The sequence below is a fragment of the Alosa sapidissima genome, chromosome 17, assembly GCF_018492685.1.
Source record: "Alosa sapidissima isolate fAloSap1 chromosome 17, fAloSap1.pri, whole genome shotgun sequence".
Lineage (NCBI taxonomy): Eukaryota > Metazoa > Chordata > Actinopteri > Clupeiformes > Clupeidae > Alosa > Alosa sapidissima.
Genome location: NC_055973.1, coordinates 31,541,254 through 31,565,520, shown reverse-complemented (window position 1 = coordinate 31,565,520; position 24,267 = coordinate 31,541,254). Strand labels below are relative to the sequence as shown.

The 24,267-nt window shown below is 44.4% G+C and overlaps 1 protein-coding gene across 2 annotated transcripts in view; it reads right to left on the bottom strand.

Annotated features, from left to right (window-relative positions):
• cntnap2a (contactin associated protein 2a) overlaps positions 1 to 24,267 on the bottom strand; it is a 359,439-nt gene that overhangs the window by 76,171 nt on the left and 259,001 nt on the right. For both annotated transcript variants that reach the window (XM_042068353.1, XM_042068355.1), the window contains exon 16: positions 1,853 to 2,023. In XM_042068353.1, coding sequence (XP_041924287.1) covers positions 1,853 to 2,023 — 171 coding nt within the window. The remainder of the gene's footprint in view (positions 1 to 1,852; positions 2,024 to 24,267) is intronic.

The following is a 24,267-nucleotide window of genomic DNA, read 5'->3' as shown; positions in this document are numbered from 1 at the left end:
GCAGCTCTGTCCATTTGTATGTGTAATTAAATGACAGCAAAGACTTTTTCCTGGCATGCCTCTAAATAATCTATTAGTATGGAGGCCACATCAGAAGTGTTTTGGAGACTTTCTGACCCCGAGATGAGATGCTACTTTCACTGGATGTTCTTAATTATGGGTTTAATAATTATAAATATGGGCATTTTCAGGTCAAGCATGTGTGATTGTTAAACAAATATTTACCTTTTTGTGAAGATATTCGTTTCTCTCAGAATAAATTTGCTTTCATTCAAGGTTGGATTTTCCCTCATTGTTTTCATTATGAGACTATTATTAATCATTAAGATAATTCTGCAAATCTGTGTGTGTGTGTGTGTGTGAGTGAGTGTGCATGTGCGTTTGTGTGTGCATGTCTGTAATTGTCTGCAAATCTGTGCACGTGTGTGTGTGTGTGTATGTGTGTGTGTGTGTGTGTGTGTGTGTGTGTGTGTGTGTGTGTGTGTTGTGCATCTGTGGGCGTGTGCACTGGCGATAAACTGTACGCGTGAGGAGATAAACCAACAGCTAAATAAGAGTGCTTTAATAAAGTAACAAAATGAAAAAGTACAGTGAACGCCCTGTGAAAGTCTCACATTTGTCAGAGAGTCACAGGAACTTGAAGCCTTTCCCAGTCCATTTCAGAGTGATACTGCCACAATACAGACAGCAAGACTGAGAGTAAGCTATTGTGCATGCAAAGCGGGATTTCACAGAATTGTGTATTTTTTTTTAGCTTTTTGGATTATCCTTTGTGTGTTAAACCATGCAGAAGAAAGCCGGATAGGCTCACAGGGTGAGGGGGTACTGTGCGGGAAAAATTCCACAATCTCCCGCCTGCGCTCCCATAATTCCCTGTCGATTTGCAAGCTCGGCATGTAAGTCATCCAACATCGTCAGATGCTCAATTATATAGTCTTGGCCTTAATCCTTTCATCCCACAGAAAAAGGAAGATGTTTTCTTTTTTGGGTGGGGGGGGGGGGGGGGGGGTGTAAATACACATTTATATGCAATTACGGAGTTTGTTTCAAATCCATGTTTGTTCCTCTTGAGGGGCTGTGTTCACGTTTTTTGACAAAGAACAATCAATGCGGCCACTTCAGACAGAACGCACTGTAATCAGACCTCCGCCAAAACAGAGTCGACCCAGAGAAACAGAGTCCAGCACTGGCCAGAAAAACAAGGGAAAACGAAGAAGACAAACAATAGAAAGAGGGAGCAAGAGAGAGAGAGAGAGAGGGGGAGAGAGAGAGGGAGAGAGAGAGAGAGGGAGAGAGAGAGGGAGAGAGAGAGGGAGGGAGAGAGAGAGAGAGAGAGAGAGGGAGAGAGGGAGAAGGAGAGGGAGAGAGAGAGAGAGAGAAAGAGAGAGAGGACAACAACATTCATTTCTAATGCAGGGGACGGGCGGCCTGCAGGAAGCTTTGGCTCAGCACTTTCCTCCTGTTATACTGATCATTACAGTGCAATAACTGCTGAAGCGTGAGATTCACCAAGCACAGGAGAGAGAGGGAGCGGGGGGGGGGTGAGGGAGGGATTGAAGGAGAGGGGAACAGAGACACAGAGAGGGGGAGAGGAGCAGATAGGAGAGGAGAGGAGAAATGAGGAGAGGAGAGATGAGGAGAGGAGAGGAGAGAGAGATGTGGGAGAGGAGAGAGGAGAGAGAAACAGAACTAGAGACGGGGAGTGATAGAGGTAAAGAGATGGGAGGAGGAGTGGAGAGGAGGATGAGGGTGGTGGTGGGAGGAGAGCGAGAGAGATGGGAGGGGTGGGGCACAGAGGTGGAGGGGATGATGGGGGATGGTGGTGCCGGTGGCGGTCTGTGTCGGTACTCACACTTGAGTTCCAGCCGGATGAAGTCCGAGTTACCCAGATTCTCCAGGAACACGCCGTAGGGAGCAGAGGTCTTGAAATAGAAGGAGATGTCAGCACTCATCTCCCCTTGGAAGGTGGAGAAGTGAAGGTAGGATGAGGGCGTGTTGAAAGATGCCGCATTCCAGTAATTACCTGTGAAACACACACACACACACACACACACAGACACAACAGTACATAGTGTATTAGAGACAGAGTGAGAGTGTGACATGACAGACATGTTCTTGGTCCACACACTAAGCCGGGAAATGTAAATGCACGTCATCATTTCACCGTTTAGCCCTTTATAACACGCCGATTTCCCACACCGAATAAGACACTTCCGTCCACATTAACACAGTGATTTCCCACACCGAATAAGACACTTCCGTCCACATTAACACGGTGATTTCCCACACCGAATAAGACACTTCCGTCCACATTAACACGCCGATTTCCCACACCGAATAAGACACTTCCGTCCACATTAACACGCCGATTTCCCACACCGAATAAGACACTTTTAGAAAACGCTCTGTGAGGTGCGGACATTTGAAAACTCCAGGTTTTGCAATGCAGTGTGTGCAGCGAGTTGCAGATACCATAACGTGTAGTTGCCATGACACTGATAAAGCTGAGTGTTCCAAGCACCACCAACAACAAACACTTCTACGGTCTTTCAGTATTCTAGAGTGGACGCAAAACAACACTTCTATCAAAGATCCTTGATTCAGCTTTAACCCTCTCTGCTTCTATGGTCTTTCAGTATTCTAGAGTGGAGGCAAAACTAACACTTCTATGGTGTTTCAGTATCCTAGTGTGGACGCAAAACCTTTGAAAAACGATATGAAAACGCTAATGTGGACAGTTTTTACCTCAAATATGCGCATTTCTATTTATCCGGCATAATGTGGACCGAGCCTCAGACAGACGTTGAGGTGAAGTTGGCTCTCATTCCCTGCTACCATTGAGCCCCCTGTAGTGACATGGAGGGTGAGGAGGGATGCAAATCCACCTCCCAGGCGTCTGGCATTTCCTCTGGGGACCAATCAAGGCCGAGGAACAGACTGGAAGTGTTTTGCAGGAATACAGACATCAGGTAAGCCCTCATTTGATGGAGATGGTTTGTATTAGGTTAATTAAGATTTCTACTTACAAACCACACACTTCTAAAAGGATAATAACCAAAGGGGTTTCACAAAGACCACTTCAACAAAAGTATTCCCAGGAAAGCTTTCAAACATTCTTTATTTGACAAGCTGTGTAACCAAAGAAATTCTCTGAAAAGAGCCCTTGATGATTTTGTTTGAATCTGGATTTGCTGAAAGCTGTTGTGTGTTGTCGATACTCCACACAATGCGTTCATCAGTGTACTGTAGATAGTGTGTTCAAACATGTAGCATATGGCTAGTGAAGGTTCTAGACTGAGTCGTGACTTCCGTTTGACATCACACACCGTGAGCACGTTCTCCTGTAGGCATTAATTTAAAACATATCTGTCGGCCCCCATAATTTAAAAGATAACACTGGCCCTGTCACTATCGCCTTTAATTGATTAGCAAAGTTTTGAAGTCCCACCATGTTCTCCTGTTCACACTTCTAAAGTAGAGAATAAACACATGGCAGCACATTGGTGGGAGATTAGGCAAGGCGGGTAGCGGGCCCACCTACTGTGCATGCAGGCCCGAAGAAAGACACTCGCTTGGGGACACGCCACTGACTGAAGCCCCCCTCCAAGTGGGCTGGAGCCTCTTTTCCAGGCAGAGATATAAATAAATTAAGAGCGCGTTTCAAATGGCACTTCCAGTCAAGCCCAGAACTGGGCTGCTGCTTTCTCTCTGTCTTCCCCAAAAGATAAATGCAGACATACACTTGCAAACACACACACACACACTTATACACACACACACACTTATACCCACATACACATACACAACCTCACACGCACACGCGCACACACACACACACACACACACACACACACACACACACACAGAGTGAAATAAGGAGATAAAAATTGAAGGAGAGATACTGGGAGAAAGGACAGGGGAGGGCATATCCAGAGGCGGCACACAGAGAGCACGCGAGAGAGAGAGAGAGAGAGAGAGAGGGAGAGAGAGAGAAAGGAGAGCGAGGGAGAGAGATAGAGGGAGAGAGAGGGAGTGAGGGAGAGAGAGCGTGCGAGAGAGAGGGAGAGTATGAGAGAGAGAGAGGGAGAGAGAAGTAGAGGAAGAAAAAAGGAACGTTGGAAAGAGGCAGTTATTCAAAGTGTGCCTCCAACCGCGGCCCAGCGGCGTAGCAGGAGCCCATTGAAATCCGTCTTTATTCCGTCGCGCTGCTGTCGGCCTGGCTCTGCAAAGGCGCTCGCCCCCCCCCACGCAGTCCTCTGTCAGTCTTCAGCTGAGCCTGAGCAAAGCTCCGCAGAGCAGACGGCATGCAGGCCACCGTTTCATGTCATTCACGGAGAGAAAAGTGTCGGGAAGGATTGTGGGAATCTGAAAAGGCCTTGTGCCGCTCGGCCATCTGTCCCGGGACCCTCGGCAGGGATGCGATGTGGAGAGCGGGCCTCTGCTCGGGGCCCAGGAGCCGCAGGCTGGACTCTTGCGAGGAGAGGACAGGGCTTATCAGAGACGCCCAGGAGTTTCACTGGAGCCAGTGTTTATCTACTCCACACATACACACACACACATGCACGCATGCGCACGATTGTACACACTCACACACACACACAAACATACATAAGCAAACTAACCAACACACACACACACACACACAGACACAAGCAGACTAACTGACACACACACACACACACACTTCTGCCAGTGTGCCTGCTGCAACCCCTCCGTCGCGATTGGATAATTTATAGTCTCATATTGTCTCTTAGAACAAATTATTTCCCCAGTTATGCCTGCTGTTTGTTTTTAAACATTCTGATGAAAAACTTAACAGACTGCTATACTTGGGGAAGAACTTTATTTCAATATTGAGGGTGCACAGTCACAGTTCAACATAACTGTATTGGTGATTTATACTCCTTAGGAATGCACAGCATTACGCCACAAAAGAGTCATTAATACCCTGAGGATCTTAGCGTAGCTGTCTGTCTGGTTCCCCATATGCCAACAGCACCCATCAGCCCTGTGAGTGGAGGCTGAGAGCCACCTGTTCACCTGAAGCGCTCCGCACCTCTGCAAGCACTACACGAAAACACGCAAACACTTTTGTCTTTTTTTTCACACGCTCCGATAATACCAAATGCTTGAGGGCGGCAAAGTGACAACTTAATATAAATTCCATTTCTCAGCGAAGTTTATTGGGAGAGGAGCTTTCACACCGAATAAAGATAGCATCTGTTATCTTCTATAAAGTCATTTAATTTGTATGAGAAATATGTCTGCAGTTGGCCAGTTTGGAAGTTAAAAAGTGACCGGGAGTCACTAAAACCTGACATGACAAATAAATACTTCCTAAAAGACATGCTTCTCAGCTACTTTTCAATTGTTATACCAATGAAATAACTAGATGTACCGCAAAGCGGTACACAATATGACCACCGCTCAGTCCTGCACATTCTCTCTGCAAAAATAAATCACGCTTGTCAAAACAATGGTTGTGTGTCATACTTGTGGGCCACCTCGTTTTGTGCACCCCGGTCTTTCAGAGTCACAGGAAGAAAAAAATAAACAAATCCGGAAAAGAAAAAAAATCTGACTAAATTTATATGCTTGGCTGCGCGGCCATTGCTTTAACATTCCACTGTGCGAATACACCAATGAGTACTTACATTCTTACTTAATAGTGCATTAATGTGTGAATTAGTTGACCACTGTTTACTAAAGCTAAGATGGAGGCATGGGAAGTAGAAACGGATGGCTCTGCCCAAGCTCACAGATGTGTGTGTTTGGCTTCCCGTGTCTGGCTTCTGTGAAAACAAACCAGCCGCATGCATTAACCGCTCTACGAGAACACAAGTCATTTTACTGTACGGTACTCTAATTATATCTGCATTCAGTGGGACACATTTGTCAGGTCCAAATGATGGTTTGTTTGCCAAACGGTGAGACAGATCGGAATACTACCACCGCCCATAGATTCCAAATGGTCCTGAAATAGGGAGGAGTCTTCAGAACCACGGACAGCACCCAGTCCTCAACTCTAGTTCCAGGATTATTAGTTGAATATCAAAAGTGCCCTAGTTGGCATTCATCTTTTAAAGGCGGAGTCAGTGATTCTAGTCCAATACTTACAATAACGTTTTGACACATTCAAGAAATTGTAACATGCATTGTGTTTTGACTGCGTGGTTTAGTCCTGCACTTTGCCAGCGCTTGCACACACACACACATTGTTGAAGGTTTAGAATGATGATACTCCCTATTTGTACATTAGAGTGAGATAAAAGATAACGCATGTTCTCTCATTCAGAGAGTATCCTAGCACAGAGAGTATCCAGAGAGTATCTTAGCACAGAGAGTATCCTAGCACAGAGAGCATCCTAGCACAGAGTATCCTAGCACAGAGAGTATCCTAGCACAGAGAGTATCCAGAGAGTATCTTAGCACAGAGAGTATCCTAGCACAGAGAGTATCCTAGCACAAAGAGTATCCTAGCACCAGAGAATATCCTAGCACAGAGAGTATCCTAGCACCAGAGTTCAGATCCTGCAGTTGTGAGTCTTCTGTTTCCTTTTTCCAGCATAACATGCACTTTAATGCTCTCGGAGCTGATGACTCACACCGACACATATGATAGAACATCTAGAAAGAAGGAAAGAAAATCCTACACAGAGGCCTTCGGTGATGTGTGCTGTTTTTCATTACACAATTTGTTAGCATGTCAGTTTCCAGTAGCTTCACCTCTGGCTAAGAGTAAGGTACCAACACAAGGGTAGTAGGGTAGGGTAGCCAATAGGAACACAGACAGAGACAAACTGGAAAAAAGTTACAGATACAAAACTGCTTTTCAACAGAATCCTTATGGAATTCCCCATCCAGCTTACCCTAGCAGAACTTCTAAATGATAAGTTAAGACATAAGTAATTACTCTTAACCAAAGCCAATGCCCTACGGTACTTTGGAGTAAATCACTCTGCATTCTCAATCTCACAGCGTTACATAAAGGAGTAACATAAAGGGGGCAAAAAACAAACTGGGACCGCACTTCCAATCTGCAAGCGTTATGCACAAAGCAAATGTTAACTGGTAATGGCACTTCTGAAATCATTTGCGCCGCACAGAGAATACCACTGCTATTTTTAAGTCACTTTCAGAGTCATCAACTTGAATAAACAGTCGAGGGATCGGCCCTTTGAGTCGGACCTTTCTGAGGGGCTATCTACATGTGCCGCAAATGAGTCGCTGCCAACACAAAAAAAGAGAGATCATGAGAGAGAGAGAGAGATGGGGGGGGGGGGGGGGGTGCGCTTAGTCCTGAGAGTGGGAGGTATAGGGAGCCAGACAGCGTCCACTTCTCACTTCTGCCAGTCCCGCAGCGTCTGATGCTGCACAGAGGAGGGCGGGGGCTGGAAAGCCTGATGGGTCAGATACTGACCCCGAGTCCACCGCTCATACACATGTCTTTGCTGAGAGAGATGAGAGATGAGAGAGAGAGAGAGAGAGAGAGAGAGAGAGAGAGAGAGAGCAAGTCAGTGCTGCCGCTCTCTCTGTGTCTCTGTCTGTGTCTCTCTCTCTCTCTGTGTCTCTCTGTCTGTGTCTCTCTCTGTCTGTGCTCATACATTATGACAACACTCAACTGCAGATCTGCAGGCTCACATCTGCTGTCGTAATATTTGACTGATAATCGTGCAGCTGGGAAGCAATTTATGTGCACACAGATACACACAAACCATATACATACACAGACACACAGACACAGACACAGACACACACACACACACACACACAAACACACACCCCATAACAACCACAATGCCCTGATTGGGTAAAGATTTGTGTATGCAAACTAATTATAAACAACACCATAACCAATCTGGCATACTGATGGAGATAAAATTCCACATTCCAAGGTATATAATCTTTTCCTTATTTGAAAACAAAATCCTTGTGCAAATGCAGACAATCATTGCAACCTGTTACAATAGAATGTTTTGGGGGGCAATATGAACTTCTCAGTTTTCCAGTTTTATTTGCGTTTATTCAGGGATTTAGAAAGGTACTGTCTCAACTTGATGCTGCTCTCCACACCAAGTGGCAGCGCTTGACTATCCAACAGGAAGCTGTGTGGGTGCCTGGTGTCATATGTGCACGCTCCCACACCGACTCCCACACACTATGAGCTAGCAACAGAGATGTCAATGTAACGGAGCCAGCGGGTGGAACGCAGTGCAGTGAGTTAAGGCCTTGGTAACACTTTATAATAACTACACACAATTCATCATTTACTAAGCCTTTGTTACTTATTAGTTAATGGTTTGTTCATCATTAGTAATTTATTGTTCATACATAATTAATCATCAGTAAAGCATTTGTTCACACAGTTATAAATGGTTTGTTCATAGTAAATAAGCCTATATCTAAAATATGTTTATATATTATTGTTAATACTTAATAAATGATGCAATAATATGTTTTGATAAAGTAATATTTCCATTATTTAACAGTTGTTACATTCACATGCACTAATGATTAGTTAGGGTAAGGATACATATTTTATAAACCACTTCCTAATACTATAATTCATGAGTGGTTAGTTAATGATATTTTGTGAGCTCATCTAAAGTGAGGACGTTTCATTTACAAATGAGTTATAAAGTTTACATTAGCATTTATTCATTTAGCAGACACTTTCACCCAAAGCGACTTACACATGACAATGAAATGAAAGGGCAAGGCCACATTGGTGGACGCCGGGGCTTGAACCCCCAACTTTATGGGTTACAGCATGCTAACCCAGCTCCCTACCCACTACACTACCTCTGCCCAGTGGTATTACAACAGTCAATTCAAAAATATAATATAGATATGCGTGTTTACTATATGAACAAACTATTTTTAACTGTGTGTAAACATGATTTACAGATGAGAATTAATGTAGGAATAATGCTTTACAAACAAAGAATACAGCATTTAATAATAGTTCACAGATGTTTAATACTACATGCTTAACAGTGTGTAGTAGAAGAAAACCTACAACTAGTCTACTAGATCCTATCCCTACTCATCTTCTGAAATCTGCTCTCCCTTTCTTGGACAATGCTTTGCTCCAGATTATAAATAACTCACTACTATCAGGCCATGTACCACAGTCGTTTAAGTTATCTGTCATTAAGCCATCCCTCAAAAAGCCTACCCTTGACCCTAACAACCTGGCCAACTATAGGCCTATATCTAATCTCCCTTTTATTTTCTCTCTATATGCTTCCTCTAGGCTCAGAAATTAGGAAACATGGCATTAAATTTCATTCTTATGCAGACGATACACAACTATACCTTTCCATAAAACCTGACGAATTGACTCCGTTAGCCAAACTTGACACATGTATACGAGACATAAAGACATGGATGACGAACAATTTCCTGCTTTTGAACTCCGATAAAACAAGTCATGGTTTTAGGTCCTAAAAAGATGAGGGATATCCTATCCTCATCACAAGCTACTGTATATTTACTGATCTCCGACTATCCTCATCCACATGTGTTAAAAATCTAGGAGTTACAATTGACCAAGACCTATCACTAAGTAATCACATAAAACAGATTACCAAAGCTTCATTTTATCATTTAAGGAACATTTCAAAGATAAGGAAGTCTTTATCCCTACCAGACGCTGAGAAATTAATCCATGCTTTTGTCACCTCAAGGATTGATTATTGCAATGCTCTATATGCTGGCTGCAATAACACCTGTCTAAAGAGCTTACAGCTTATACAAAATGCAGCTGCTCGCACACTCACTAGAACTAAAAAATATGAACGTACTTCCCCTATCCTGGCATCTCTACACTGGCTGCCTGTTAGAAGTCGCATTGACTTCAAAATATCACTTCTAACATACAAAGCCATTAATGGCCAGGCACCAGAATATATTAAAGATCTCCTAGTCCCATATAACCCACCCAGACCGCTACGATCACAGAATACTGGCCTTCTTGTAATTCCAAGAATCTCAAAAACTACAGTAGGAGGCAGAGCTTTCAGCTATCGCGCACCCCTCCTCTGGAATAATCTTCCAACCTCAATTCGACTAGCAGACACCCTCCCTATTTTTAAGTCTAGACTTAAAACATACCTCTTTACTGCCTCCCATAGTTAGGTATGGTGCGTGGAAATTCACCCACCTCAGGGTTTTTTGGAATGGACCACCCTGCTGAGTCCTCGTGTGACTGGCACCCCAGTCGCGCGTACGATGGTGGTCACTGACCATACCTGCGCTGGTGTCGACTACCCCTCACCATGCCTTAGTTATGCTGCTATAGCATAGTGCTGTCATGGACTTTTCATGTGTCACGCCGTACAACCCCCCCCTCTCCTCTCCCCCCTTCTCTCTCTCTCAACTCTCCCTCTCTTGCCTATTGCCACCATGGTATACTGTAACAATATATAGTACTACTGAATACTTATTGACATTAACCATTCTGATTTTCAGTAATACTAACCCACTCTACATCTCTCTTTCTTCCCCCTTACTGTACCTCACTTGTGAGGTATATCATCACCAGTCATCAACCATCCGTGTGTTGTCCCTCCTCTCACCCATCTCACCTGAAGTCCCATCCCCGATTGCCCTACTACTGCCCCCTATCTGGACTCCTGGCCCGTACAGCCTAGCGACCCACCACCAGCCTATGGCAACTCTGCCCGGATTACTGGCCCGTCTGCCAACCCACCACATGCCCCTCGACAACTCCCTTCCCCTGGACAATTCCAACGCTGGACTATTGAACTTTCTGTCACTAAATCAGGAATAATAAATTACCATAACAGATACGTAATCATCCCACCTCTTGTAACTTTCAGCTCAAGTGCTTTTAACACCATGTCTTATTCTCTACACCCGACTATCATATGCATTTGTCATGTATACAGACCTTACTGTCATGTACTGACCCTAGGCAGATGGGTCAGGCCCTTGAGTCGTGGATCTGCTCGAGGTTTCTTCCTATATGTATCTCCAACTCTAGGGAGTTTTTCCTGTTACCCATGGGCCTCTCTCTTGCTTTTCTTTTCTTCCTTTCTTCCCTTCTTTCTCTGATTGCCTACATTCTGTAAAGCGCCATGATACATGTGTAATGTTTTGGCACTCTACAAGCACAATAAATTGAAATTGAAAACAGAAACTCTTGCATAGTTGTAGTTGTTTCTATCTGGGCCAAGGTAGTGTAGTGTATAAGGTGCTGGACTAGCATGCAGTAGCCTGAAATGTTCGGGGTTCGATTCCCGGCTTTCACTGTTGTGTCAATGGCCTTCAATTTAATTGACATTTGTACGTCACTTGTCTGCTAAATGAATGAGTGTGAATGTAATCTTTACAACTCATTTGAAAATGTGTTGGAAGGCATAGAAAGTCCTCACTTTAGATAAGCTCACAAACTATCATTAATTAACCACTTGTAACTCCTGAGTTAATCATGAATTATAGTATTAGGAAGTGGTTTATAAAATATGTATCCTCACCCTAACTAATCATTAGTGCATGTGTATGTAACAACTGTTAAATAATGGAAATATTACTTCATCAACAAAATATTATTGCATACTTTATTAAGTATTAATAATAATTTATAAACATATTTTAGATATAGGCCTATTTACTATTAACAAACCATTTATAACTGTGTGTACAAATACTTTATTTATGAGAATTAACATAGGAGCAATGCTTTACAAATAATGAACAAAGCATTTTGTCATAGTTTGCAACTGGTTTATAATGGGAAAATGATTTCATTTATAAGTGGTTGTTTCATTATTTATTAAGTATAAATCATGTACAGTATGTACAAACATATTTTTTGGATAGGCTTATTTATCTATGAACAAACCATTTATAACTGTGTGAACAAATGCGTTACTGATGATAAATTATGTATGAACAAGAAATTGCTAATGATGAACAAACCATTAACTAATAAGTAACAAAGGCTTAGTAAATGATGAATTGTGTGTAGTTATTATAAAGTGTTACCAAGGCCTTAACTCACTGCGCTGCGTTCTACCTGCTGGCCTGCTCCAAAGGACGGCCCCTGTGTGTCAGCACGAGTATGTGTCTGCCTGTCTGTATGTCTGTCAGTGTGTGTGTGTGTGTGTGTGTGTGTGTGTGTGAGGAGGAGGGAGGACTGAAATTCAGCAGGAATGAAAAGCAGAAGGGTGTTTCAATGTTTCCCATTATCTTGTCCGTCTAGACAGTTCAGGTGAGTCAGAGAGAGAGAGAGAGAGAGAGAGAGAGAGAGAGAGAGAGAGAAGAGAGAGAGAGAGAGAGGGAGAGAGAGATAGAGAAGAGAGAGAGAGAGAGAAGAGAGAGAGAGAAGAGAGATAGAAAGAGAAGAGAAGAGAAGAGAAGAGCTATGAGAGAAGGACACTATGAGAGAAGGACACTATGAGAGAAGGACACTATGCCTGTACTAACTCTGAGAGGTGTTAATCTGTGACACAATTAATCTGCGTGCCATTCTAGCCCAGTTGATTTTCTTAGCTGTTTTCTGTGGCTTTGAAGGAAGTACTCCGGCCGGACTCCATGTTGGTCAGGGCTCAACATCATCTTCTAGCTGTCCTCAGCTGTTGAAAGTTCATCATCTGGTGTTTCTTTCTTTTCTGGCTGCATCAGCAAACCCTGTCAGATAACCTTAGCGATTTGGCTTTCGCGCGGCCTGACATTGTGGCATCTGTCTAATGTGATGCGATAATACAGCCGTGGAAGCCGTTTGTCTAACAGAGCAAATGTCAGGCAGCTAACGGCAGGAAACTCGGTGAATCCTGCCTCAGATTAAATATGAATGTTATATTATCCCATAACAGCGTGGGAGCCTCGGATGAAATATGAATGTTATATTATCTCATATCAGCATGATAGCCTCGGACTTGGAGCATGACAGCCTGCTGACTTGGCTGTCCTGCTCCCTATGACAATAAATAAGTATGAGGCCTCCATTTCTGTATGTAGTTGTGAAATTTCTGTGAGCTTGCGCGTTTAGCTGCCATTTTCTCTTTCTCCAACAGTGCTGCTCTTAAAGACTGCAGGGTAATGGCCAGTCAGGGAAGCTTCCGGTTAGTTCTCTGACAGACACATCATGTCCAATACAATACATCTATGCATCTTCCACAGTGATACATCCACTGACCCCGCGAGACAAGATGGAGGCTGTGCCAAGGTGGCGCGGGGGAGGCTAAAAGCTTTTTAAGGCGGCCTTAACAATACCAGAGATCCACTTTCACGGTGCATTTGCAAGATGGGATACCAGCTGACAGCAATATAATCTTCGGTGCACAAGGGGAAAAGAAGTTTGAATGTGTGAGTGCTATTCCAGTCTTTTGTGCTGAGAAGTCACACAGAGGGCGCGTTTGCATGGTGATGGGCCTGAGTCCTGATTGGCTACGGCTTTCTAGGGCAAACCAATTACTCTAATGGGAACAAGGTGCCCAGAATGGAAAGCTTCTAAAGGAGCAAGAGTGGGAAATGTGTCAGAACAATGAACACTCCATTAATGCATTCTTAACACCATCCTCACTATGCTCTCAATCACAATATTTAGACTCAACACACACAAACACATATACACACACACACACACACACACACACAAACACACACCTTCCACACACACACACACACAAACACACACACACACAGGGATCCCACACACACACACACACACACACACACACACACACACACACACACACACACACACACACACACAGGGAGCCCACTACATGGCCAGCAGCCGTCTCCTTACAGTGGTGCGCTCGAGAGTGTGAGTGAGTGCGCCCATAATCCAGCCCAAATCAGCCAGCCTTCACCCCCTGCATGCCATCATGAGGGATGACGGCACCTGCTGCAACCCTGCAAATCACTCGGGGGATGTCAGGCTCCCCGCACGTCGCTGTTTACCAGGCTGGGATCCCTCGGCTGAGCCATTTGTCATTTAACCAGATGGGTTGCCGTGTAACTTTACCAGATGGCCCGGTTACAAATGGCTGCGAAAGCAGAGGTCATTAAAAGACACTTCTTCATGCCACCGTTGTGGGGTGGCGGGGGGCGAGCAGACGAACACCAGGTTTGCGTGACCCTTCTCGTTCATTACCCCACTTGAGCTGTTTGCAAATGAGTCAACTGTTGCAATGTGGGAAAATGCAGTTGTGACCTCAAAGAGTTCTATAGCAGAGAGACAGGGCAGCGTGGCCCACTGGTCAGCGCTTCGGACTTGTAACCGGAGGGTTGCCGTGGCCCACTGGTTAGCGCTTCGGACTTGTAACCGGAGGGTTGCCGTGGCCCACTGGTTAGCGCTTCGAACTTGTAACCGGAGGGTTGCCGTGGCCCACTGGTTAGCGCTTCGGACTTGTAACCGGAGGGTTGCCGTGGCCCACTGGTCAGCGCTTCGGACTTGTAACCGGAGGGTTGCCGTGGCCCACTGGTCAGCGCTTCGGACTTGTAACCGGAGGGTTGCCGTGGCCTACTGGTCAGCGCTTCGGACTTGTAACCGGAGGGTTGCCGTGGCCTACTGGTCAGCGCTTCGGACTTGTAACCGGAGGGTTGCCGTGGCCTACTGGTCAGCGCTTCGGACTTGTAACCGGAGGGTTGCCGTGGCCTACTGGTTAGCGCTTCGGACTTGTAACCGGAGGGTTGCCGTGGCCTACTGGTTAGCACTTCGGACTTGTAACCGGAGGGTTGCCGTGGCCTACTGGTTAGCACTTCGGACTTGTAACCGGAGGGTTGCCGTGGCCTACTGGTTAGCGCTTCGGACTTGTAACCGGAGGGTTGCCGGTTCGAACCCCGACCAGTAAGAACGGCTGAAGTGCCCTTGAGCAAGGCACCTAACCCCTCACTGCTCCCCGAGCGCCGCTGTAGCAGGCAGCTCACTGCGTCGGGATCAGTGTGTGCTTCACCTCACTGTGTGTTCACTGTGTGCTGAGTGTGTTTCACTAATTCACGGATTAGGATAAATGCAGAGTCCAAATTTCCCTCACGGGTCTCAAAAGAGTATATATATTTTACTTACTTATACTTATACTTACTTAGACGGCCTTTATCAGTTCTGAGAACACAATACCTGGGCTACGAATAGATCTGCAGAGTAGAGTGGGCTAATGACGTCTACGACCGCGAGAGCTCAACAGAAAACAAACTACTTCATAAAAACATGAATTACAGCACATAATGGATGGCCCATGTGCTTGACATGAAAATGAAGTTATATAATTGTGCATTAGCACCATGTTGGGTAATGGGTGCGTGCAGTGTGTAAATCTCCCTCTTCAATGCATTAATGGATGTGCCAGTAATATTAAAAGAGAGCCTAACTCCTCTTCTCTAGTACACGCTGTCTTCTGCACCTGAAGCTACAGGTTTTGGTCTCAGATGGAACTGTGCATCTTACAGCTTACAATTAGCCTAGAAATCTAGACGCACCCTAGCGCGGCAAATTAATTTGCTCAGCCTGTACGTCTAGTATCAAACCATAGGGATTTCTATTGGCTGACGCCGTGGACGTCATCCAATCACAGTGATTTTTGTTAGAGAGTCTTAAGGCGGGCTTAACAGGATAACGACAGTCCTGCGACGGTGAACAACAAGGAAGGTGGCTATGGCGAACAAAGAGCGGTTGTTTGAATCGGCGTTGGCGTCAACTTTGGAGGAGTTGGACTTTTTTTTTTTTTGAAAGTTGAGCAACACAATGCACTTAAGTCATTCCTTTCGAAGAAGGATGTATTTGCCGTTTTGCTGACCGGATGCGGATATGGTCGTAGTGCTGGCCTATTGCATGCCTAGGCAGTTTGAAAGACAATTCTCTGCCCGCCCCTTGGATTAAGCGAGGTGAATGGTTCGATTCCAGACTATACATTTCAATGATATAGGATGGCCCGCCAGGCTAGCTTACAATAGCTCAACCCGTTTGTCCATTTCCTGTGAAATGTCCAGCTATATTTAGTTAACTAGAGTTCACAGTCTTGCCCTTTTCTTAGTTAGGGGCATATAGTCCATTGAGTCTTAATTACTGCTTGATGTACGGTGTCTGAAGTATCAGGATCTCTGTCTCTGTAGTGTGCCCAATGGCAGCCATTCTCCTCACTGGGCGACCCAGGGTCCCTCTGAACAGCAAGCGTGTTTCAAACAGTCCCTGTCTGCGCGCGCCCTTCATATTTGTGAAGGTTCCTTCAGAGAGTGCTATTCTCAGCAGTCCAGTACACTTTAACGGCCCTCAAACTCCCCAAATAGGAGAAGTTTATTGTAATGGAAAAGACGGGGAGACCTTTTCAGCTTCCAAAGTAAGATAGCGAGCGCAGTTAATGAGGGAGAGAGAGAGCGAGGGAGAGAGAGAAGGAGTGAGAGAGAGAGGGAGAGTGAGAGGGAGAGGGAGAGAGAGAGAGAGAGAGAGAGAGGGAGAAGGAGAGGAGAGAGAGAGAGGAGAGAGAAAGAGAGAGAGAGAGGGAGGAGGGAGAGAGAGAGAGAGAGAGAGAGAGAGGGAGAGAGGAGAGAGAGAGAGGGAGAAGGAGAGGAGAGAGAGAGAGGAGAGAGAAAGAGAGAGAGGGAGGAGGGAGAGAGAGAGAGAGACAGGGAGAGAGAGAGAGAGAGAGAGAGAGAGGGAGAGAGACAGAGAGAGAGAGAGAGCGAGAGGGAGAGACAGAAGGAAATTACACTTGGACTGAATTTCATTTGACTCAAATCTTTTTGAGAGGATCGCCTGAGGTGGTACAAAAAAACTGATTGCATACTCCGAGGTAAGGCTACACCTGCTGATGAGAAACACTCATGGAGGATAATGAGCACAACAACACCAAAGCTGCGCGAGCGTCTCTCACAAGGTCTCTGGAGACAGACACCTTTACGAGGCACGATAAGAACCACTGAAAAACACAATTACCAATCCTCATCGTAAACATGTGCCATCTCAATGGTGTTGTCACCACGGTGACAGCTATGACCATGGGGTGCCAGAACATGCTTGTCATAAAGTTAGGTTCTGACAGACGCAAGTGAAGCCGAGGAGGACAAGTTTACTTGACTTCATTCTTATGCATTCACAATAGCTACACAAGACCACGTGGTGCAGGGACAACAACCTCCTGCTGAACGTCAGCAAGACCAAAGAGATTGTTGTTGACTTCCGGAGAGGTCACACCCAACACCTGCCACTGACCATCGACGGTGCTGTGGTGGAGAGAGCGAGCAGCACCAAATTCCTGGGGGTGCACATCAGTGAAGACCTCTCCTGGACCACCAACACTGCATCACTGGCGAAGAGAGCTCAGCGCCGCCTGTACTTCCTGCGGAAACTCAGGCGAGCAAGTGCTCCACCAGCCATCATGACCACATTCTACCGAGGCACCATTGAGAGCATCCTCTCCAGCTGTATCGCTGTGTGGGGCGGAAGCTGCACTGAATACAACAGGAAAGCCCTGCAGCGCATAGTGAACACAGCTGGAAGGATTATTGGTGCTTCACTCCCCTCCCTGAAGGACATTTACACCACCCACCTCACCCGCAAGGCGACCAAAATTGTGAGTGATGCAAGTCACCCCGCTCACAATCTGTTTGATCTACTGCCCTCTGGGAAGAGGTACAGAAGCCTGCGCTCCCGCACTACCAGACTCACCAACAGCTTCATACACCAAGCTGTAAGGATGCTGAACTCTCTCCCTCCTCTCCCCCCTCCACCCTCAGCTACATAACATCCTGGACATTGGACCCAAAATGGCCGCCTGCACTACTCCACTTGCACACTTGCACACTTGTACACTTTACAACTTGGTGTTGTTGTCCTGAAAACACAACACTTCTGCTGCTCTTACATAACTTGCACCACTATGCCACTTTCTTTCTTACTTAGGTCAAACAGAACTACCCAAGCCTTTTATTGGCCTGACTTTGCACTAGTATTTTATTGACTGTCTATGCACAATTTCAACCAAATTTTGCTGCTCTTATTTTTTCATTATTATATGTGCCCTCTTATTTACTTATTTACTTACTTTTTTGTTTACTTGAATGTTATGTTTGTCTGTGGACCTAAATTGGCAAAATATGTCTTGTCTTCACCGTGGGATAGTGAGAAACGTAATTTCGATCTCTTTGTATGTCTGGAACATGTGAAGAAATTGACAATAAAGCTGACTTTGACTTTGACTTTGACTTTGATAACATGTTGTCAAAGTTGTTCAGCTTTATTTTTGCACCTTAGAACAGCCTCATGTAGTTTTACAACAAACAAACATCAATTGGAATATTCTAATACTTCTAATACTAATTATTATACATTCCAAAAACGTTGCAAAAATTATCCTGGAGTTCAAAAACATGACCAAAGTTCTTCGACTGCGTGATAAACTGCATTTACTGAGCGGATAAGAGACAAGTCCTAGCACCGAGAGTTTGGACAAAAACGTCACACTGGATTTCAGAAAGGCCTGGTTGGATGGAGGGAGGGGTTGGGGCAGTCAGCGGGCTATTAATGGCTTGAATGAAAGTGCATTGATGTGGTCCACCTGGGAGCGCATGTGCATGACGAAGCCTCTTGGTGGAGGACACTCCCACGCTAGTCCCTCGGACAGAAGAGGAGAGCGGCTGTGAGGAGGAGGGCACATGCAGAGGGGATTTGATGAGGACAGCAATAGCCAATAGTTGACACTACACGCACAACACTACACGCACAACACTACGAGCACAACAACACGCGCACAACACCACGCGCACAACACTACACGCACAACACTTCCTGATAAGCTTACTGTAGAGAGGGAGAAGGGAAGCGTGTTCGTCTCCATCCCTTGTGTTTCTATTGAGAGCAGAAACACTTTAGCTGAGATAGCAGCTGAGCTGGGCCAGCAGTGTGCGGCTCCTTGCTAATTTCACGGCTGGCTGAGCACAGAACGTCGAGAGGGAGATACAAAGTAGTTGAAAAGATATGGCCATTGTTTATTTACCCCCCCCCCCCGGATATGGCCATTGTTTATTTACCCCCCCCCCCCACCACCCAAAATTACTCTCACGAGACCTGAGTCCTGCTATTTTGCAGTAATAGGATTGAATATGTTACTAGTTGACTAAAAGAAGAGTGAGAAAGAGGCTTTTCTTTATCACTTTTTATCTTCGTTTCAAATGTTAAAAGTACAACTTAAACAGATACCAATTGTGAAAAGACTGAGAAGAGGCTTATTCAAAACAGCCCCCAGAATTGTCAATATTATAATGGTGTAAAATATTCATTGTGCCCTATTAAATGTATCTCTCAATAAGCTAAGCAACCCGTATGGAAAACAGTCTTTAAAACAGATAGCAATCACTCCCCTAATGTACAATAATAACGTTATAATGTACAATAATAACGTTATATACACAAGGACTTAGGACTAAGGCGCTAATTTCCTGTGCATGAGGTACATTGTGAATAAACCACAGGACAGTGTTTTATGCAATTAAAAAACTGTGTACTGACTCGTAGCTGAAGGCATAAAGCATAATCTAGTGTGTGCATGCTGAACATGAGCATGTATGTGTATTGACTCAGAGCTTTCGCACACGTTTCCCAACTGAGAAGGAAGCGGATATGCACCTACACATACCCTGCTCTACTCAGTCTCATGATTTCACTCAGAATCCATAATTAAATTAAGAATATTACAGACATTTTGCCGATGAAGATGACTCGTGCAATCAAAGATAGCCAGAGCGCCTTATAAAAAGTGGAAGCAGAGCCAGTGCAGTTAGTTGAGAGATCCGTAATCTTTAGCAGGCAAATGACTCTTATCAATCATTCAAGGAAACTATTCAAATGTGCGATGTTAAGTACATCATAATTAGATATGTGTAATGCATTTTAGATTTCAAAAAATGGCCGGCCCACCCCATGCAAGCACTCTCATTTATAAATTTCCCCCTGTGCTAGGTTGAGAATGCAAGCACTCTCATTTATAATTTTCCCCCAGAGGATATTACAGTATATTCCCCTGCAAGTGACAGGGTTATCTGTCTTTATTAATTTGCCAAACAGCCCAAGCGTTAAAACAGAGAGCTCTCTCTCTCTCTCTGTCTCTCTCTCTCTCTCCCCCTCCCTCCCTCCCTCCCTCCCTCTCTCTCTCTCTCTCTCTCTCTCTCTCCGACTGCATCAGTACACACGATTGTGATGCTTTATTAGTTCATCATTTGCTATCTTTATGTGCAGTGTCCAGGTGATTAATGGCTGTTGGTGATGTTACCTGCTGTGAGGCGGCCGCGTGTCGTGTGTTGCATGAGACTCCCGGAGGATACTTACTCCACATGTCTGGCCACAACATACAAAAACATATGGAGGCTCTCACCTCGCTGTAGAGTTCCCTCAACCACCACAACTCCTGACCTGGGATCAGGGTTGGCTTTAGGACGAAAGGGCATGGAGGCTTGATGATTTAGATTACAAAGCCCATGTTACAAATGACCAAAAATATCCCTTGATCAATGTTTTTAGTGATGAATATTTCTCCAATAATAATTGACAGTATGATTCATGACAAGCCAAAGTCAATGCAGACAAATCAATGTGAAAACTTTCCCAATAAACATAATTTACAGCAATAAGCAGTCATATTTTTGGACAGCTGAATAAATAACACTTATAGGGCTATATTTTAACGGTCTGAAACGGAAGTGTCTGCGCAAAACGCAAATCTTGGGCGCTGATGCTATTTTACCGGCGGGATATTTGACTATTGCGCCCGACGCAAATCTAAAATGGGGTGGTCTGAAGTAGCTACATTAATCATGAGTGTGGTTTGGGCGTAACGTGCAATAAACCAATCAGGGCGTCATCTCACATTCCCTTGAACAACAGGCACGCTTGTTCCATAGCTGATTGCTATTATGGTGGGTATTTGCCAGGCGCAGCCAGGAGCTGTTCACAGCTATAATTTTACTGTTCAGTTAGGAACGGTCAGCTATTGATTTTTCCTCTTGACAAAATGTAATACAGAATTGTCACAAAGACATACTTTCCGATGTTTTGGGATCACTCTCACTGAATCACGAGAATATGAATGCATGGTGATATTTTTGCTATGTACAATGTAATCTAACATTACCTCTCTATAGACAATGCATATCTTCTGTCAGTTAATCTCTTCGCTCCTGTGCTGCCGCTGGGGCATTTGGGTTAAATGGCATCGGCATGCAATTCAACATCACGTCTCCTTAAGTCATCTAATATTTCCTAATTTATGTCATCAACACATCCGTGATTCGTGAAAATGTGTACGCTAGATTAATGCCTTTTTTTTTTACATCTTAATAGACACCACACTGATTTCCCTCGAGTGGTAATATTTTTCTTTGAAATTATGTATGGTTTACGGGGAAATGGGAACTACGTTGTATAGATAAATGGAGCGAAGTGTGTTGCGCAGCACAGGCGGCCTGTAAGAAAGTTTCCAAGTTGACCTAACTTTCAACTCTGCACAGTATATCCCATTAACTGCATGACAGTAGGCTATTTACAATATTTTCTGTTAAGTAGAGTTTGTAAACACTTTATCATCAACTTAATACACGCACAACATTCGTTTGAGCAGGAGAGAGAATAACAATGAATGGGTGCAGCAACTACAGAAATTGTAGCCATACTTGCTGCTTTCTTGTATTATTTGCTGGTTAACAGCACATAAAAGCTGAGCTATTTCACTAACTCAAGACTTTAAGGCCATCATGGATATAAAACGTTTTTTGAAAATAACGAAAGGATGGAAGGAACATAACAAAGCTTGGAGTTATTTCAGATGGGCTGCAACAAGGTAGGCAAAATTGTGGTGCTTAAAACCTTAGCGCAGCTGGAATAATGCTTAGGCTGATGTTAAAGCGCACGCGATGTTTAAAGCCATACACAACGGTAAATTGGAACAAAACTAAAGGTAACTTTAGCCTTTATAGGGCTGTATAAAGTTATCCAAATTAATAGCTTATAATTAGGCGTTGTTGTAAAGATATTGCATGTAGATGTTGTACTATATAGGCTACTGAATTTTTAGGTCACCAATGCACGAACAAAACCGGGAAATGGACAAATATTATCAAGGCTTTGAATGTTTCCGTCTGTGCACGGGTGTGTCTGTAGATTGGTGTGCAACGCATTCATTCGTGCAGACCTGTGGTCATGCATGCGCCCTTAAAATAGCATCTGCATTTGCGCTACAGACTTTAGACCAGGGAGTTCCTGGTCTGTGGCGGAATTTTTTTCTGAAACTGCAAAATATCAACAGTGAACGTTTGCGCCGGAACACGCCCCGTCCTTTCGCTGAACCGCCCCGGTGGGCGCAATCGAATTCCCTAATTTACAGGCACGTACCTGTGGAGGGAAAATTCCTATATGCGCTGACTGCAAAATAGGAAAGACAAAATCGCGAGTATACAAAGTAAATTGCACTGGGACGCACGATAGAGCCCATAGTTTCAAGTTGGCTTTTTCATAGACAAACACATCTCTATCCAAACGGGCAGAAGTGTTTAGAAATGACATAAGCACTCACTTACAAAACACGCCACAGAGTGTTCCATCACATATTTTCATCACCTGAAGTAACTGAATAACGCACAGACGTGGGCTGATGTAAACAGTGTTTACATCAATAGCTGTTGACTATTTCTAATGGATTACTATGAAGGAGCCAGTGGTAAGATGGTGGGGTGGTCCAAGCTCACTCTGCTGCTTCAACAGAGCCCCCACTGGGAAAAATACAAGTCTGTCAGTGCACTCCTTAGCATAAATGGTGACACGGTGCACTGGCGCCTTAATGCAGGGGCTTACCTGGGCTGAAGCCCAGGGGCCTCGACCAATGAGGGGCCTCCTAATAATAATAATAAATCAATAATAATAAACGGCCGTGTCCGTATTCGCGGCGTCAGTCATTAGCCTACTCTGGAGCTAGCCTACATAATTGAGCACATTGCACTGCTCTACAATGACATCGATGCAGAGGCCCCCTTTGTCTTCTCTTCTGAAGTGTAACAAAATGTAACAAAACTTAATAAATCCCAAAGTAGAGGAGCTACAGGAGAGGCTGAAACTGACTGACAAATTTACAGACTCTGGAGATAACGTGGGTTGGATTGAAGCAACGATAAACGAATGACGTGGATTCCTGTAACTGTCCATGAAAACAGAAGGCATAGCAGGTAAATATCGTAGCAAAAAGCCTGGAAATGAAATGGCTTTAAAAACATGTAGGCCTATTTCACTTGTCTCACTGGAGTGAATGCAGAACATGGGCTGTTGCGCAAAGAAATGAATTAGTGATCTGCATCTCCGTTCACCAAAAGCTAAGTTTGTGCTAACCCATATTCGCACAAATAATATCCTATGTTATGTTTTCTGATTGTTAACGTAAGATATGTCTCCATGTTGGGAAGTGTAGTGATAATGCATAAGGTAGCCAATGTTCACGTCACATGAGCCAGCTGCTTGTTCTGTAGGCTAAAAGTATTTCTGTCCCTCCCAATCTGTGTTAGAATGGTGTGTTCAGTAGACAGAATTTCAAAAAACCTCCTGGGGAACCCCCCGACACAACAAACACATGTACTTTTGAAAAGCTTAAAACGTCCATATGTGTAACCCATCTTTTAACTTAGCCTATAGTGTTGTAAAAGTTCAACGCTGTTGTTTTCGTGCAGTAGGCTAACCTTTTTGATAAGCGATGTCATGGGTAGGCTGACGTGATTAAAGGAGAATTCCGGTGTGATATTGACCTAAAGTGTGTTGAAACATGATACCGAGTGTGAACGTATGTCTCATAGCCCATCTCGGCTTGTCCCCTGCACTCCAAAATCTGGCGTTAGTTAGCCAATGCTACCAACAGCTTTTTCAATGGTAGTGCTTTGGCATCGGGCTAGCCATGCAAATAAATCACTTTTTTACACCATTTCCGAGGCTCAATGTATCTCCACACTTCATTGGTAGACTTCCGAGGGCCCTGACATTTAAAACGAGACATTGAGAACTTTGAAAAAGCACTGGTACTTTACTTACAAGACGATTTATGCAGACAGTATCTTCACAAAGTTTAGCGTTTGCAGCCATCATGAATTTAGTCACGATAAGTCGAGCAACGAGTAAGAATGAACAGGTATGATAAGGTATCAGATTCCAAAAATCATTCAGTGGAAATGCATTGATTCCAGTTTCTTCCAGTAGCAGCAACTGGAATCCATGCATTTCCAGATGTTTCAACACACTTTAGGTCAATATCACACCGGAATTCTCCTTTA